The following is a 17,494-nucleotide window of genomic DNA, read 5'->3' on the forward strand; positions in this document are numbered from 1 at the left end:
GTGGAAAGAAAGTAGGGAAAAGGCCACTGTCACCTTCTGGGGTTCTTTGTTGAGTCTGACATGCATGAGCAATTGAGTCCCTACATAGGTCTGTGTGGCAAGAATCATCAGTTCGTAGTTGACTATGTGTGGTCTCATTGTCAACTGTGCTTTTTATGTTGTCTCTAGCCTGTGATCCCTGAGAGCAAGGACCATGTCTGAAATCTCACCACCTAGCACGTTGCCTAGCATAAAATACATGTCCAAAAATGCTTGAATGGATGAATGACTTTGGTCCTCTCTCCCCCAGAGGCTGTATTTCATCATGGGGTGAATCATAACTTAATATGGTTTGTGTCCTTCCTCCAGTGTGGCATTGGTTAGTAAGCAGCCAGTAAATGTTGACTGATATAGAAGGAAATGCTCCACTTTGAGACCAAGGAAGTTGCATGTTGCATTCTGTTCTAATATTTCTAATATTTTTAAAGGTTTTTTAAAAAGAGTTTGGGCTCCAGATTTAAGAGGCAGAAACTGATTTGGGTTCTCATTCTGCTACTCACTGGCTTCATTGTTTACATTAAGTCAGTCTCCTCACCTGTATTATGGGAACAAGAAGTCTCACAGTATGGTGGTGAAGATCAAGTAAGAACACCTGTGAAAGCACTTTGTGAACTGAAATGCCCTATCTAGATGTAGGATGAGATTATCACTCTGCTATTTCTGAGCTCTAGTGATCAGGAAGCATGTAGATGTCTTTACAAGCAGCACTGGCTCATGATAAGTGTTTTCACTGCTGAACAGCGGAACCCCTGTAAGAGTAATTTTCAGTATTAACCTGACTTTTTAACTTTTAATGATTTCCTTTTGTAGAGAATGGCTCTTAGCACCCTGCCTTCATTGGTATGGTATGAGAAGGAGCTGGAACAGAGCCTTCTTTTTCTTGACAGGCATATCATGATTTAAAGACTTGGCCATGAATATAATTGTTTCAAAGTTGCATACTAAACTTAATGGGAACAGTGTTCTTATGGGAGAAGGAGCTTTAAGATGGGCAGCTGAGGTGAGGAAGTCCTCAGGATATGTTCATGAGTACCTGAGGCTGCAGAATCTCCTTTCTCCCTGGAATGCTTTCCCTGTTGGCACTATTTCTAATATGGAACAAAACTATAGTATGTTAACAAAACAGCATCTTTTGGAACTGGTTCCTGAGATTATTACCCCAATGACTGTCTTTCCTGGAGCCATTTCATGAATCTTTTTCAACTTCAGATATTTGAGTTGGAAAAGTGTCTCCCAAAGAGCTTGAAAGGAATTGCTAGGAGCAAAGAGGAAACATTATCCTGAGTAAGTTTACACGGACAGTTACCATGGGCAAGTCCTGTGTTCCAACCATGCATATGATGATCATTTTCTAGGAACATAGACCTTCCTTCCATATCCGTTCCATCTTAAATATTACCACCTTCTCTCAAGATACCACATTTTTTTATTTATTTCAAGATGCATGCTGTCTCTAAGAAAGCAGCAAAATCCCAACAAGGCCCTGCTCTTAAATGTTGTGTTTGTCCTGGAGAGAGCATTCTGACTTCCTTATACCACTCTCTAAATTCGCAGTCCTCATCCCACTCTTTAGGGCAGACAAGAGGAGGCTGTGGCCATAATCTAGAATTCTGAGAAATACCAAGTTCTTGAATTTGGTATCTCTAAAAGTGATCCTTTCAAAACCAACCAGGAACTGTGTTTGAGGGCCTCTTAATAAAAATTTTAAGCATTTTATCCCCCTGTGTTAAGAGAGAAACAAGAAATCAAATTGTTTAAAGAAGACTTAAACGAGTAGGGTAGGGTGCTTTGAAGTATGAAGTTCAGATTTGCAGATATGACCTTTGATTCTAATGTCTTACTGTTTTGTGATTTAGAAAACATAATAACCCTGTGTGATTTAACCACCAGTATATGTACCTGCCCAGTTGCATTGCTTTGCCTCATGACTTTGGAGGGGTTACATTCACTTACTAGAAATCCATTCTTTCAGTGTTCCCCCAGTTCTTTAAAGTTTAACTGAGTACTACTGTGTACCAGGCATTGTGCATCATGTGGAGCTACAAAGCGAAGTGAGGCATAGAGAAGGGGATTCAGGTGCATAATGGTTTCAGTACCTTGTGACACTGAAGTGCTATAAGACATCAGGGGCTGTCAGAGAAAACTTCCTGGAGATAATACCTACTTAGGCCCAAAAGATAAGGAGTGCACCAGGTGAAGGAATGGAGGAAGTCTAAGCTTTTGTGGCAGTGGGTAATGGCTCTGGAATGAGCAGAGACACAGAATTGAGAAACACTGTGGATGTATAGGTAGCCGCCAGACTAATAAAGCTGGAGAGAGCAGGGTTCTTACCTGCTCTGCTCCGCAGCTTGAGCTTTATGCTGTAATGGATGGGGTAAGGACAACATTGAAGGGCTTTTTGGTTAGGAGAGTGATAGATCAGAATGATGTTTTAAGTAAATCATTCTGCCCGCAAGGTTGGGAATAGATTAAGGGGAAGCATTGAAGGGTGGTCAGGAAGCCATTCGCATCTGGTAAAAGATCTAAGCCCATACCACCTTGCCTTACTTATTTCCTTTACATGTTTGGCATAGGGTATCTTGGTACAAAGCCAATGGGCAGATGAAAAGAAATGAAAAACAGAATCACAAGTGACAGCTTTTTCGGGGCTAATTTTAATATGAAGGCTGCTGAAGCGTAGCAGAGTCTTTTTGGCAAAATTGCACATATACATTTCATTTGTTTGGATGTTGCCTTTGCAGAAATACATTAGAGAAAACTAGGAAGACTTCACAGGTGACATTGACCTGTGGTCTTGCAGGGGTTGAAGGCCTGTCCGAACAGGCCAGTGTGCCTCCAATTTTCTTCTTTCTGGTAAGGATCCTCCTGAGAGTCCACCAAGGAAACGGGGAGAAAAGGGTGCAGTGAGATGTGAGGGATTGCTGGGCATCCTGACCGACGTGTGTGCTCAGGGCTCTAGGGAAGCATTGCAAAGCAAGGAAGTTTAGGAAAATTTGCTAAGCCAAGTGCTATTTTAGATAGAAACAGTAAAGCAACATAGTGTTAAGGCCTGGGACTTAAAGGAGAGTCTTATATATTCAACCCTCAAATTATTTTTTTTAGTATTTCTCATATTCTTTGAAGAAAAATTTCCTCCTTGTCATTCCAAGTAAGTGACCCCCAGGAACCAAATGTAGAAATTTCTTAAGCATAAATGTAGGCTTATTCTGCAGTGGTTTTCAAGCTATAGTGTTGAACAGAATCACTGAGAGAGCTTGTTAAAACACAAATTCTGACCTCTATGTCCAGAAGTTCTGATTCAGTAGGCCTGGAGTGAGGTTTCAGAATTTGCATTTCTGATAAGTTCCCAGATGAGGTTGATGCTACTGGTTTGGGGAGCACACTTCGAGAACCACAGCTGCAAAGACATTTATAAATGTGACCCTACCAAAGATTGAATAAAGTTTCATATGGCTCTTGATATGACCGGAATGGAAATCAGTGATCTGGAGGATCAGTAAAAGCCAGCCCTACACAGTTCTAATTTTGATTCAGTATTGATATTACTGAAAGACTACTGTGTGCACAACTTCTACATTATAAAGATATGCAGAAGGAAGGGAGCCAGTTCCTGTCTTGGTCCCTTTAATAAAATAGGATCACTATACCACAAGGGAAAGCCTGAGAAGTGCCAAAAGAGACCTAAGCCATGCAGCTGGAGGTCCAGGATGTAGGATGTCTGTCTAACCCAGGAAGAGTGCATGGAGGAGCTGTACTCAGTTACCTATTGCTGTGTAACTACCCCAGTGACTTAAAACAGATGCTGGTTATTTTCTCTCACAAGTCTGCAGGTTGACTAGGCTCAGCTGGGTGGTTTTTCTGTTCAACATATTATTGTCTGGGACTGCAGTTTATTTGGAATCCAAGACTGAGCTCGGCTGAGGTGGCGTGGTCCAAGATGTCTCAGTCACATAGCAGCAGTTGGTGCTGGCTATTGGCTTGGAGCTCAGCGGAAGCTGTTAATTGGAGTGCCTTAAGCGTCCTCCATGTGGCCTCTCACAGCATGACAGCAGAGCTCTGAGAAGGAACAGTCCAAGCAGGTAAAAATGGAATCTGCAGTCCTTCCAGTGTTGGAAGTTATAATTGTTACCTTTTCTGTATTCTTGGTCAAAAGGAGTCAAGACAAGCCTAAATCAAGAGGAAGGAAATGGCCTGCCTCTGGTAGAAGGAATAGCAACAAATTTGCAGTCATCTTTAATCTGCCATAGTCTGATTGAGGCAGGCTTTACAGGATGAATAGTGTTTTAACAGGCATAGCTTTCTAGGGGAAGAATGTTCTAAAGAAGAAATAGCAAGTCTTCAATATGACTAAGAGGAAGGGTACTGAAAGGGGCCTGGGAAGATGGTAAGGGACCATGTTACAGAGGGCTTTGAATAGCTTAGGCTTACACTAACAGACCTTTTTCGGAAAAAGTTTGGAGGACCTGTCAGTGATTTTATTAGTATGGTGCAGTTTGGGAATGACTCTCAGGGCTCCAGACTAGTTAGTGTTAATAGCTCTGGATTTGGCTTCTTTTTCTGAGATGTAGGAAGGGATGTTTACTCCTTAGGTTATTGTAAATGATGCCACATAAGCATTTTAAAGGCTGAAAGAACCCTAGCAGTGTTGTAGGACTGGCCAAAATAGGAGTTGAGGGATGTGCAGCTTTGTGCCAGACCTAGCTAGGCTTTACCTGCTGCATCAAAGAGTTAGTTACTTAGTCTTGTCCTTGTCTTTTCCCCACAGTAACCCTCCACTGAGTGAAGAGATGTTGCCTCCTGGGGAGTGGATGTGTCACCGGTGCACTGTTCGCCGAAAGGTAATAATGCTTCTTTCTGAAGGCTTTGCTCAGAATGCCAGATCTAGAGCACTGATATTCTAGAGCTAAGACAGCCTGCCCTGAAGGCATTTTCGTCCCTTCTGCTTGTCTCTTCCAGCCCTGGAATCACCCTCACTCTCCCCATGGTGACTGTTTGGAATCCAGTAGGGCCAAAAGTCCAAACATGGGCTGCTGAAATGGGCAGAAGAGGTGTGTTAATTTCCTGAGCCATGTTCATTTACTATTGACAGGAGTAGTCTGATCTCCTTGTAGACCTCCTGGATATAGACCATGCTTGTAGTTGAAAGTGGCTGAAGAAAAGGAAGTCTGCTTCTCCAGCTTAATGGAAGAAGGATTCCCCTCACCCCAAAGCACCTAAGTCACTGGCATCCAGAGACTTGGCCGAGTGTATGGGAGGGAGAGAACCCATTTGTACCCCAGGTTGCCTAATCTCTTCAGCACCCCATCCCTCAGTTTTGATAATTCAGTGTACTGACTTTGAGAACATTGTTTTCTATTTTGAGAACTTCAGTGGCATGCAAAAGCTAAATTCTCCCTTATCAAGAAAGGAAGTAGGTATGTTTCCACCCAGATTATGAGACCCAATCCTCAAATGATAGGCTTTGGATTAGAATTTGTGAATTGTAAACCACCCCCTGCTCTTCCGCCACACTAATTGTACAGCAAGCAACTCTTCCTTTCTTGTGACATCACCTCTGTTTTGCTGGCCTCTAAACATGATGTCACAGTGCATGATGACTTCTATGGTTGCAGAAACAGGATGAGATGATTCAGAGATTGTGGTTTATGTGTGTAACAGTTTTCAGCCTTTAAGAAGGTAAACAGTTAGGCAGACATTTTCAATGTGTGCACAAGGGTTCCTATTAAAAAGCAATCCAAGGCCAACCAGCCACCTAACCATAGCCATAGTTGGATCTCTCCTAGAGTCCACAAACTAGGCTGTCCTCCAGATCTCTTCCCGTGCATCCCTAGTTAGATTAAAGCAGGGCTAATTAGAGAACTGCCAGCCAAGAGGCTTTTCAGAGACTTAACTACTACAAGAAGCTGGATGTGAAAGGGTTGGGAACACCTGAGGGAGAAGTGAAGCCAGGAAAAAGGGTAGAGAAGAGGAACTAATGTTTTAGTGCCCATCACATGCCAGGTATTTTACCTATGTTGCCTCATTTAATCCATATAGCCAGCTATAGGTGCTGGTGGTAGTATTTTCGTTTTAGAAAGGAAGAAACAGGCTCACAAATGTAGAATAACTTTCCCAAGGACTCAAAAGAATTGACAGAGCCAATATGTGAACCAAATTTTCTCAGTTCCAAGCTCTGCTACTTCTTCATCAGTTTTCTTGAAGCAGAACTACTTGCTGAGGATTAGACTGTGGCTTTTTCTAACATACTGTGCTTTTCCTAAAATGCCATTCTGACCTGCTCTCAGATGGACCTCTTTACCTACAGTGCCAAATGTCTTTCTGCCACCACTAACTTCTACCTGGCTTTGGCCTCCTGTAGTCAACACACTGAAGTGGATTGAAATATACATTCTGTAGGCCTCATCAACCTCTAGTGTTCAGGTCCTAGTCCTAGTGGAGACTGAATCTTCCCCTAATTCAAAATCTACCCTTTCATATATGTGACCCTCTCTTTATCTCCACTATAACTGAGAGGAAGAGACGAAAGATTTTAACAGTCTCACTTTAGAGAGAGAATTCCTGTGCACTAGCCTGAACCATCCAATGTCTTAGGTAATCAGTGGCAAAACTGGAACAAAGACCCCAGGCCTCCTAATTGGAGACCAGCATTAAACTCTTCATTTGACCACTGTATTTGGAGTCCTGGAGGAAAATGTATTATCAATCATCCAGTCCTACTGTATACACTTAGTGTTCTTCTATTTCCCCATCTTCCTATTTAAGGAAGTGTCGCATTCAGAGTTCGAGTTAAACTTGAAACACTGAAAGCTATTCTTAGACACCGCGATTGCTGGGTGGCCACTCTCATCACACCACCCTTCCACCTTACAGTACAGTTACTGCCTTCCTAGCTGGCCCCCAACCTCCCTGGACAGGGAACTCTGCCTGTTGTTTACCTTTTACCTTTGCTGTTCCAACTTTATTTTGAGCAAAGTTCTTAAAATTCAGAAGGTCAGGATACTCCCAAGGCAAACTGTGGTGATCTCATTGATTCTCAGTGTTATCCTCACTCTTTTCAGTCTCTGCTAACCTTATTCTCACTATTAACTTTATAGCCCTTTACCCCTGTACTTTCTATAGAGATACTGTATCATAGGATGACTTAGAGTAAGTGATGTGTGATTTATAGAATTGTTTCCAACTCCACATGCTTTCTGGTGAATCCTGCTGCAACTTTTGCTACCTGTAGTTTAGTTCAGCTGTAGTTCTATCAATTTTAACAGACCACTGCTCCAAGTCCTCAGGTGGATGAGTCTGTGGTATGTTAGAGACTTTCTGAATTTTAATGGTCTCGTAGAACTCCATAGCATTTATCTCGATTTTCTGGTACTTTATGTGATGGGCCCACCTGTTCATTTGCACAGAAACGAGAGCAGAAAAAGGAACTGGGTCATGTCAATGGACTGGTGGATAAATCTGGCAAACGGACTACATCCCCCAGCAGTGACTCTGACTTGTTGGACAGATCCACTAGCAAAACCGAACTCAAGGCCATTGCCCATGCCCGGATCCTGGAGAGGAGAGCCAGCCGGCCTGGCACACCCACATCCAACGCCAGCACAGAGACCCCCACCTCTGAGCAAAACGACGTCGATGAGGACATCATTGATGTGGACGAGGAGCCAATGGCAGCAGAGCCAGACTATGTGCAGCCCCAGCTAAGGCGACCCTTTGAGCTGTTGATTGCTGCCGCCATGGAGCGGAACCCCACTCAATTTCAGTTGCCCAATGAACTGACTTGTACCACTGCACTACCAGGTAGCCAAACCGACATACCCACTCCCTGGCCCCAGCTTCCCCAGAGAATTATTGTCCAGCAGAGGGCAGTGCTGCTGCCTCTGCGGTCGCTGCCCAAGTAGCCAGTGTCTCAGGTTCTTCCTGGAGAGACTTTGAAGGTTTTAGCTTTGAGCAGTGCTTATTCAGTTAGCCCTTCCCAGTATCACTTTTTAAAAAAATAGGTAGTTATGTTCACATGGTTCAAAAATCAAAAAATATGAAAAGGCTTACAGTGAAAACTTTCCCTCCCACCCTGTCTGCCATTTTCCTAGTTTCCACCTTCACACCCCTCACAAATAACCGTTTGGTTCTTATGTATCTCCTTCTGGAATTTCTTCATGTGTATATAAGCAAATACAGATAGATGCTCATTGTTTTCCCCTTAAGTAGCATATTTGATAAACTATTCCACACCTTGCTTTTTTCACCACTTCACACAATATGCTGTAGAGAGCTTTCCATATTAAAAGACATTCCTCAGTTTTTTTAATGGTTGCATAATAAGTCCCCTATATAGATAATATTTTTATGTGTATTTATAGCCCATTATATAGATTATTTAACTAATTTTCTATTAATGAACATTAAAGTTTTTCCCCATCTTTTGTTACCATTTATAAATAAGTCACTGTGTACATGTGAGTGTATCAGTAGGATAAATTCCTAATATTAGAATTGCTGGTCCAAAACTATACATTTATGGTTTTGATAGAGATTACCAAATTGTCCTCCATTCTTTTCCTTTCCTTTTTTAAATCAAGTCGTGGCTTCTACTTGATATCAACAAAGCTTCTAGATCTTATTTTCTTCCCAGAGAAAGTGATGAGGCTGAAGAAACCTAGGATGTTTATTTCAGTAGGATATATATGGAATCAAAGCTTTTCTGAATTCTGTTTAGAATGTAGTGAAATTTTAGTTTTTTCCTCAGCCACTCCCACAGTATAGTCTTTGTTGACCCTTTGACTTGGGCATTTATATCTCTTAGGTTGCCAGTATCTAACCTAGGCTTCTGACCGCTTCATATTTGCAAAACATTTAGATGTGTTTCTGCCACGGAACAAGTAGTTCTGATTTCCCAGAGAATTATTGTCCAGCAGAGGGCAGTGCTTGGTGTCAGTCTCCCTTTTCGTCCCTTCTCCCTCTTTTTTTTTACTTGAAACCATCCCAGGGGGTCTCAGAAAGAGACCTGTGTCTAGGCCATGGCAAATGCTTTTACTAAGATCTGTTCCTTTCACTTACTATTGTTTCCATATCCCAGGCCAAGAACTTTGCATCCAGGGAAAGTTTAGCATCACCAATTTCTCTTCTAGGTTCTAGCAAGAGAAGAAGAAAGGAGGAAACCACAGGGAAAAATGTAAAGAAGGCGCAGCATGAGTTAGATCACAATGGTCTCGTTCCCTTACCAGTCAAAGTCTGCTTTACGTGTAACAGGTATTTTTATTCCATACCAAGGGGCTCTACCTCATATTCAGCAAATTATGTTTTTTCACGTTTCCGTCATTTCTTCTAAACCATGTAGTTAAAAGTGAATAATCCATATTCTGATGGTATGAGCACAGAGAGACTGAGTACTAAATGACCAGAGCCTTGAATGCCTAACAACTTTCCTGAGGCATCATTGTACAGAAGTACTGTAATAAGTGTTTATAGAGGCGAGAACAAGAGGAGTTGGACTTGACTGAAGCATGAGATGTTTAACTAGCAGGAAGAACTCTGGCCATTAGAGACACAAAGTTCCTGGAAAAGGCAAATAATTCTTAAATCACTAAAGATCAATTAAAAAGTAGTATAAGTATCCATGCAAGCTAGGATGCATCAGACTGGATGACTTCCAAAACCTCTAGGCTACCCCAGCTGTGGCCTCCCTGGGACACTGCTTTCCTTCAAATGGTATCTCCTCAGTGACAGGAACCAGCTGCTTTAGTTACTGGACTTGAACTTCTTGGCTTGGATATGTTAAAAGAGCAGGAGAGCAGGAGGAAATAGTTATCAAAAAGAAGTGTTTCACAGCAAAAGCTGTAAGGAACTAGACAGTACAGCAAGAAGAACTCTGAGCCAGGTCCAAACTGTGGCTTTCTTGCAGCTTGAGAACCCAGGTATTGTGGTCACAAATTGTAATTGTTGTTTGCTTAAGCCCCCTCCCTTTGCTTAAGCTTACATGAGCATATCACAAAATCATTTCCCAAGGCAACTCGTTGTCAGTTTTGCTGAGTATTTCATGTAGAAGAGAAGTTTTTCTCTCTGTACTTATAAGACCCTATAAAGGTTGCTACTGATTTTTTTTTTTTTTTTTAATGAGGTAGTTGCTTCATTTTAAGGAGTAGAAAGATCAGAGCAGAGTTGGCTATCTTCCCCTAGTGGGTCCTGAGCATTGATCATTCCTGCTCTGACAGCCATGTTAACTATGCTCCAAATAAACATTCACTTCCCTACAAGACATGTTCCTCTTAGAAGAGAAAAATGGAGAGCCTGTTGGTAGCTCCCAACTTCATCCATCTTAATTGTGAATGTAACTGAATCATCTGGGGAGGAGGCTGTGGGAGAATGTTAGGATTAAAGGGGGGAAGCCTGTTCCATAGTGCACAGTTGGTTTGAATTCTCCTGTCTTGCCACAAATAGCCTACTCTCTTTTTTTTTTTGCAGAAGTTGCCGCGTGGCCCCTCTCATCCAGTGTGACTATTGCCCCCTCCTATTCCACATGGACTGCCTCGAGCCACCGCTCACTGCCATGCCCCTGGGCAGATGGATGTGTCCAAATCACATCGAACATGTGGTGGTAAGAACAGCAGCATCCCTTCAGTCCTCTACAGGCACAGCTGGGGCGGAGACTGGTTCCATGGAAACCAAAGCAAAGTCAGCTTTATACCCAAGTTCACTGCAGAGGCTGGTTTCTGCAAACCATCTACTCAATTCTGATTATTTTGACATGCCTCAGCTGTACATTTTGCATTTTCCCACGATGCCTTGTTTTATCTGCATAGGCAGACTTAACCCTCTAGTGCCTGGTTGGTTGTGAGTGATTTCTTCCACACTGAAGTAAGCAGATGATGTTAACAGCCCTAAAGGGGAAGTGCCTTAGATCCAACCTTATGGAAATAAATGCTTTCACAGTAGTTGCCTCCATGTTTTCCTATCTTATTTTTAGAGGGAACAAAGTGAGAAAATTCTGAAATGTTTATTCTCCTATCCCAAGAATTAGCACTGGCAGTTAACTGCCCAGTAACTTCAGAGAATAGAAAAATTGACATGGATAAGAGTATTCCAGACAGTCAACCATTTGTTGAACACCTAATGTGTCTTAGGCACCAAATGAGGCTCTTTCCCTTTCCTTACCTTAATTCTTTACAACCACTTGGTCATAGCATATAATAGATATTTAGTAAGTAAACTGTCAAATGAATGGTGTGAGGATGCAGTTATCTTATCTCTGCTAATATGACCTGCTAAACCAGAACTGTAGTTAGTTAGCTCTCTGCAAGAGGTTTGGGACATTTCTTTACAGGCACTTTGAACAGTCACTCACAGGTAGAATTGGAAAGGGCTTCAGGAGGAGCACCTCCCTTATAACAGCAGCCTTTCCAAATGTAAAAGTAAGACGTCTACCAAAGGTGGTGATAACCATGGAGTGACTGTTGGCCCTAAGCATGGCATGCACTCCCTACCCTGCAATGAGGGGAACCTCAGCTACAGACTTGCACACTTGGAAGAAAAGAGTTACTTTGTTCTCTTCATTGGACTAGTGCCACTCAGAAAGGTTTATGTAGGAAGAAGCTTCCTTCTCCAACACTTAATGTGTCTTTTTGCCTCTTGCTGAACCAGAAAAAAAAACTATGAGCAGTGTACCCAAGTATGTATGTTAAAGAGCAGCTTTCCAACAGATGAGAAATTAATTGGGTAATTTTTTATTAGCCACTTAGGAGTTTTTCTTACTTTACTAATTAGGAAACTGCCACGCAGATCTCTTCTCTCAAATTAAAGTGTAGGGAACCAGATGTGGAAGATAAAAAGTGGCATACTTTCTGTATGTTTTCTGTGTGCTGCTGTATAAACATCTTTTCTTCCCTCCTTACGGCCTCTGAGAGCAGTCCAAGGTTTTCTGCCTTGGAAGACTTGTAAGACTGATTGATTGATAACTAGATGGGTTTGCTGATGCTCCCTGGCACCACGGAGAAGGAATAGGGTGAGGCACACAGGATTCTAGTGCTAATCCCAGCAGTCAGCCAGGCTTCCACAAGCTGCTTGTGGGAAAGAGTCCCTTGGTAGGAAGAGAGTCTTGAGTCTCTCAAGGGGCAAGGCCTGCATCTCCTCTGAAACCTGTGCTCTGTGAAGATATGCTGGTAGAGGGCGCTCTGAGCTAAGCAGAAGACTGTCGGGCTGAATTAGGAAGGCTACTTAGCTAATTCCCTGTCCCCCTCAAGCTTCTCTAGGGAGTAGGAACGTAAGTTTTCTCTTGCTGGACTAGGCAGGGCTGAGGGAGAAAGGCTTATCCATGTTCCCTGGCCCTCTGGCAAGAGTGTTGACATCCCAGAACTGTTTAGCTGAGGGCTTCTATTTTTTTAAACCTAGAGGATAGTTGAGAGGGGGATGCTTTTTGAGGTCCACCACAGGAGTGTCTGCTTGTCCCTAGCTGAACCAGAAGAATATGACGCTGAGCAATCGGTGCCAGGTGTTTGACCGTTTCCAGGACACCATTTCACAGCACGTTGTCAAAGTGGATTTCCTGAACAGAATCCACAAGAAGCACCCTCCTAACCGCCGCGTGCTCCAGTCAGTCAGAAGAAGAAGCTTGAAGGTGAGCCACAACCTTGTGCAGCCAGATTGTGCGCTCTGATTGTCTTCATGGTATAAGCAGAGGACTGTGGTCCTGATTTTACACAGGGAGACTGAAGCCCTTCAGATTTGTGTGTGGTGTCTCAGCAAGTAATGAATGTGACTATGTGTTCTAATACTTGAGCCTTCAAATTCTGCATGTTTCTGGTTCTCCTGAGCATAAGCATCTTTTTTAGCCTCTCCCACTGAATTCTGCTATATTGCCCCTCACCTGCCCACTTGTTCCTAGCTGTCTGGGAAGGTGCAGGTGGGGATGATTGGACAAGACCTGTGTAAAGTGAGGGGCTGTCTCAACTGAGGAACTTAAGAGGGAAATGTCTAAAGAAGAGTTGTCTTTTTCCCCCAGGCTGCTGTTAATATATCGTGAATACTGCAAACTGGCATCGCTGTAATAATACCTAAATTTGTATACAATTGATTGATTGCTGAAGTGTGTCCAAAGAGATTAACAAAATTTCTTTAAATTTAAAAAAGCACTTGCTGGTGTTGAGGCTGGATCTAGTTAACTATTCAACCCCCTCATTCATTTAACCTAGAGGTCTCCAATACTACATACCCATATGTAAACTTGATCTTTCTCTTATGAAATAACCCCGAAGGACTGTGCCAGTGGAAACCAGCGATTCCCATACATGGCCGCTTGGTGGCAGCCACACTTTAAAAATCACTCACCACTCCCATCACTTCCCGGGGGTTGTCAGCTCTAGCAAAGATGTTAACTGTTGAAAAGTGTATAACAGGCTCTTAACTGTGTAAATATTTATACTTCAGTGGAAATACCACTTGATTTAAGTTTTCCAAAATTAAATCAAGGTCCTTTTGGTTGGGGGCAGGGAATATTAGAGGTGCCATTCCTCATATCTTAGTTAAACAGATCTAAGAGGAATCCAGACTGTGTGATTTACCATGCATGTTTGGAAGAGGGTCTGTCTGCTGAAGTGAACAGGCCAGGAGGCCTTGATAAAATCCTGTCATTTATGATGCCCTCTCCCCTTTTTAAAATGTTTCTCTATTCTTGTGGAAAATCCAAGGGCACCACTTGCCTGAAAAGCATCTTGCACTTGCACAGTTTGAGAGCAAAATGAGGACTATAGCACCAGAAGACAATGGAGGAAAATGGCTCTGGCTCTGTACTGGACCGCTAGTCTTTATCTTTGATGTGTATGCAGGCAAAATCAGCTGGGAACTTTGTATCTTTGTTATTTAGAGGTCCCTCTTTCTACCCCCCTTTACTCTTCTCCATAGGGCAACCTTAGACCAGCCTACCGCTGCATCCCCAATTTTCCATTCCTAGGTGACCTCAGACAAGTGTGTGCTCCAGCCACCACTGTCCATGGTGATGACTCTCAGTTCCATATTCCTTGCTTTCTCATGTCCAGATTCATATCTGCCTGCCCATCCCACAGATGCCTCATTCTCAACCTGCCTAACTCCAAAAGGCTTCTGCCTCCAAATCTGCTCTTCCTCTTGTATTTCCTGATTCAGTGAATGACAACAGTCTCCACCCAGCCCCTCAAGCCAAACCTTGGGCAACGATTTTTAGCTCATCTTGCCTTACTTGCATAAAGACCTGGTCACCAAATCTGTTGGTTCTCCAAATGTGTTCCAAGTCCACCAAGTGCTTTCACATCTCTCTCCCCTCCCCTCTGTGTGCCTAGAAGTTTCTTCTCAACTTCTAAGTCTCAGCTCCAGTACTGCCTTCTTACAAAATCTTCCCTAATCCCAAGCTTCTATCCCCCTGGCAGAAATAAGTGCTCTCCTCTCTGTTTTTCCTAGCTCCTTAGACAATGCCTCTGTTCTGGACCCATTTTATTGTATTATACTATTTCTGTGTTTATCTCTCTGCTAGACTATTAGCTCCTTGAGGGCAAGTCTTAAGTTTTATTCATTTCTGGATCTCTAGGACAGTTTGGCACAGTGCCCAGACTCAGGAGGTGCTGAATAAATGTTGGTTGAATGTATGAATGACTGCTTGTGTGGCTCTTTCATTCTTACGTAGTATGATTCAGAGTATGTCTTCTGTCTTTGTGCAACACAGTGTCTTCAGGTATAAATGAGTCATGAATGAATGGATGAAGAAAACTGACATTGATTGTCACAAGCCAGGTCTCATGCTGAGCATTTCCACTGTGAATGTGAACTCACTTAACTTTTTGTCTCTCAGTTACTGCTCACTCACCTCCTAAACCTGACACTGAGCAGTAAGAGCCTAGAGTACCATTCTGAAGCCCTCACCAGAGTCAGTGTTAATACTTTCTTGGCCAAAGCAGAAGGCAGCATGCAGTGGTTCTGCCTTCTGCAGACCTTAGACCTTGAAGAAAAGTGGAAAATATGCTGCTTTCTCCAGGTCTGTGCCTTTTCGAGTTAATGTGTGTGTGTCAGAGTCAAAGAGCTGCCTCATCCTCTGTGGGCCCTAAGAGGGATGATGTTCCTTTGGCTTCAGCAGTACAGACAGAAGAGCATGGCCAGGGCAGAATCAACTAGACATGCTGGCACTATCTGCTTGTCCTTCCTACATTTATCTATCCCAAACAGGTTCCTGATGCTATTAAATCTCAGTACCAGTTTCCACCCCCTCTCCTTGCACCCGCGGCCATTCGGGATGGGGAGCTGATCTGCAACGGGATCCCTGAGGAATCGCAGATGCACCTTTTGAACTCTGAGCACTTAGCCACCCAGGCAGAGCAGCAAGAGGTGAGTGAAGACAGGGCCGGGATTCCAAATCCAATCTTCCTTCTACCTCACCACAACTTATTATTGGAAGTAGCCTCAGTGTCATTCCCATCCCCACCCACGTCCACCCCCTGAGTTGAATGTTTTCGAGGGAACCTCTGGCTGAGATCCTGAGGCAAGTAAAAGAACTACAGAGTCGACCGGCCTGCTTCTCTCCATCAGTCCCCCAGTGCGGTAGTTAGGAGATGGGCAAGTCTGTCTTACAGAAAGAGACCAGATAGAGAGGCTGGGTTTTAGTGCTGGACATGTAGCAGTTGCTTAGGGTACTTGCTGAACACTGGTCACCATGTGAGCCTAGAGGCAGAGCCAGAATGAGAACCCCAAGCTCCACTGCCCAGGGTGTTGCCTGCTGAGTGACCATCAAGTCCTGCTTGGGAATGGAAATGGAATCCTGACAGGAGTGAAGCACATCCTTTCTGAGCATTTGTGATGGGATCTTGGAAGCAGTGCAGCTGTGCTGTAGCCCTGGCCACTGTGGCAGGAAGGAGCAGCGCCTCACAGGCCTCTCACCCTCCTTTCCTCTCCTCTCCTTCCGTTGCAGTGGCTCTGTAGTGTTGTTGCGCTCCAGTGCAGCATATTGAAACATTTATCTGCTAAGCAGATGCCTTCGCATTGGGACTCTGAACAGACAGAGAAGGCTGATATTAAGCCTATTATTGTGACTGACAGCTCAATCACCACCTCCCTGCAAACAGCTGACAAGGCACCTACACCTTCCCACTGCCCCTTGTCCTGCCCCTCAGGGATTAGCACCCAGAACTCCCTGAGCTGCTCTCCACCCCACCAGCCCCCAGCCCTTGAGGACATCAGCTGCAGTTCTTGTGCGGAAAAATCCAAGAAAGCTCCCTGCGGGACTGCCAACGGGCCAGTGAGCACAGAGGTGAAAGCCAATGGCCCACACCTCTACAGCAGCCCCACTGAATCCACGGATCCCCGGCGGCTTCCAGGCGCCAACACTCCCCTACCAGGCCTCTCACACCGGCAAGGCTGGCCCCGGCCCCTCACGCCACCAGCCGCTGGAGGGCTTCAGAACCACACCGTCGGCATCATTGTGAAGACAGAGAATGCCACTGGCCCCAGCTCTTGCCCACAGAGGAGTTTGGTTCCTGTCCCAAGCCTGCCCCCTTCCATTCCCAGCTCTTGTGCCAGCATCGAGAACACCAGCACTTTGCAAAGAAAGACTGTCCAATCACAGTTAGGACCTCCGTTGACAGATTCAAGGCCTCTGGGCTCACCCCCAAATGCCACCCGGGTGCTCACTCCCCCACAAGCAGTAGGAGATGGTATCTTGGCTACAGGAACCAACCAACGATTCTGCTCACCAGCGCCATCATCAGGTGAGTGCTGCTCAGCTCTGGGGTGATAGCAGCGTAATTTACACTCTTCCTGGGAAATAAGACTTAAGCTTCAAAAAATGCTTACATCCCTGAGACTATTTCAGGGGACTTTGATCTCTTTATTATTTGTCCTCCCCCCATTTCTGTGATAGAAGAGAAAGCACATGTTAACTTCCCCATTTTATAGGTGGAACTGCTTAAGACCTGAAGCTTAAGTAATTTTCTCAAGGTGACCTCCCAAGTCAGTGGCAGGATTGAAACTACAGCTTGGGTCCTGACTCCACCTTCCCACACCTTCCAGGCCTACCTAGTCTTCTGCTTGTTTTGTTCCATCACCTTAAAGGGAGGCAGCATGCTCTCTGGAGCCACTGTGGTCAGCCTGAGGTTCTGGGAGTTAGCCCCAGTGTTTCACGATCCACACCTGATCCAGATCCTGAGCGCCAGCTCATTGGAAGGAACTTCCCTGTCAGGGAAAGCAAGGTTGAAAAGCAGCACTGCCTTTCAGAATAGCTGCAGGGTGAGATGCCCACACAGGTTCATCTGGCCCAAAAGCTTGCCCTCAGGCCACATGCAAAAGGCAGTCCCTTACATGCATACTTGGTTTAGTGTAGACCTGCCGTCGCCAGTGAGCACTGAGGACCTCAAGGTTGCTGACCTCAGCATCTGAACCAGGTTTCAGAAACTCCTGAACCCCTTGTGGTCTCTCCCATCTGAACTGAAGGTGGCTTCCTAGTCAGCTG

The 17,494-nt window shown here is 44.2% G+C and overlaps 1 protein-coding gene across 1 annotated transcript in view; it reads left to right on the forward strand.

Annotated features, from left to right (window-relative positions):
* PHF12 (PHD finger protein 12) overlaps window positions 1–17,494 on the forward strand; it is a 38,304-nt gene that overhangs the window by 15,238 nt on the left and 5,572 nt on the right. The window contains exons 3-9 of the mRNA XM_036889837.2: window positions 4,805–4,877; window positions 7,443–7,836; window positions 9,165–9,285; window positions 10,498–10,630; window positions 12,482–12,646; window positions 15,220–15,378; window positions 15,959–16,754. Of these exons, the coding sequence (XP_036745732.2) occupies window positions 4,805–4,877; window positions 7,443–7,836; window positions 9,165–9,285; window positions 10,498–10,630; window positions 12,482–12,646; window positions 15,220–15,378; window positions 15,959–16,754 (1,841 nt within the window). The remainder of the gene's footprint in view (window positions 1–4,804; window positions 4,878–7,442; window positions 7,837–9,164; window positions 9,286–10,497; window positions 10,631–12,481; window positions 12,647–15,219; window positions 15,379–15,958; window positions 16,755–17,494) is intronic.

Source organism: Manis pentadactyla, chromosome 4 (assembly GCF_030020395.1).
Source record: "Manis pentadactyla isolate mManPen7 chromosome 4, mManPen7.hap1, whole genome shotgun sequence".
NCBI lineage: Eukaryota > Metazoa > Chordata > Mammalia > Pholidota > Manidae > Manis > Manis pentadactyla.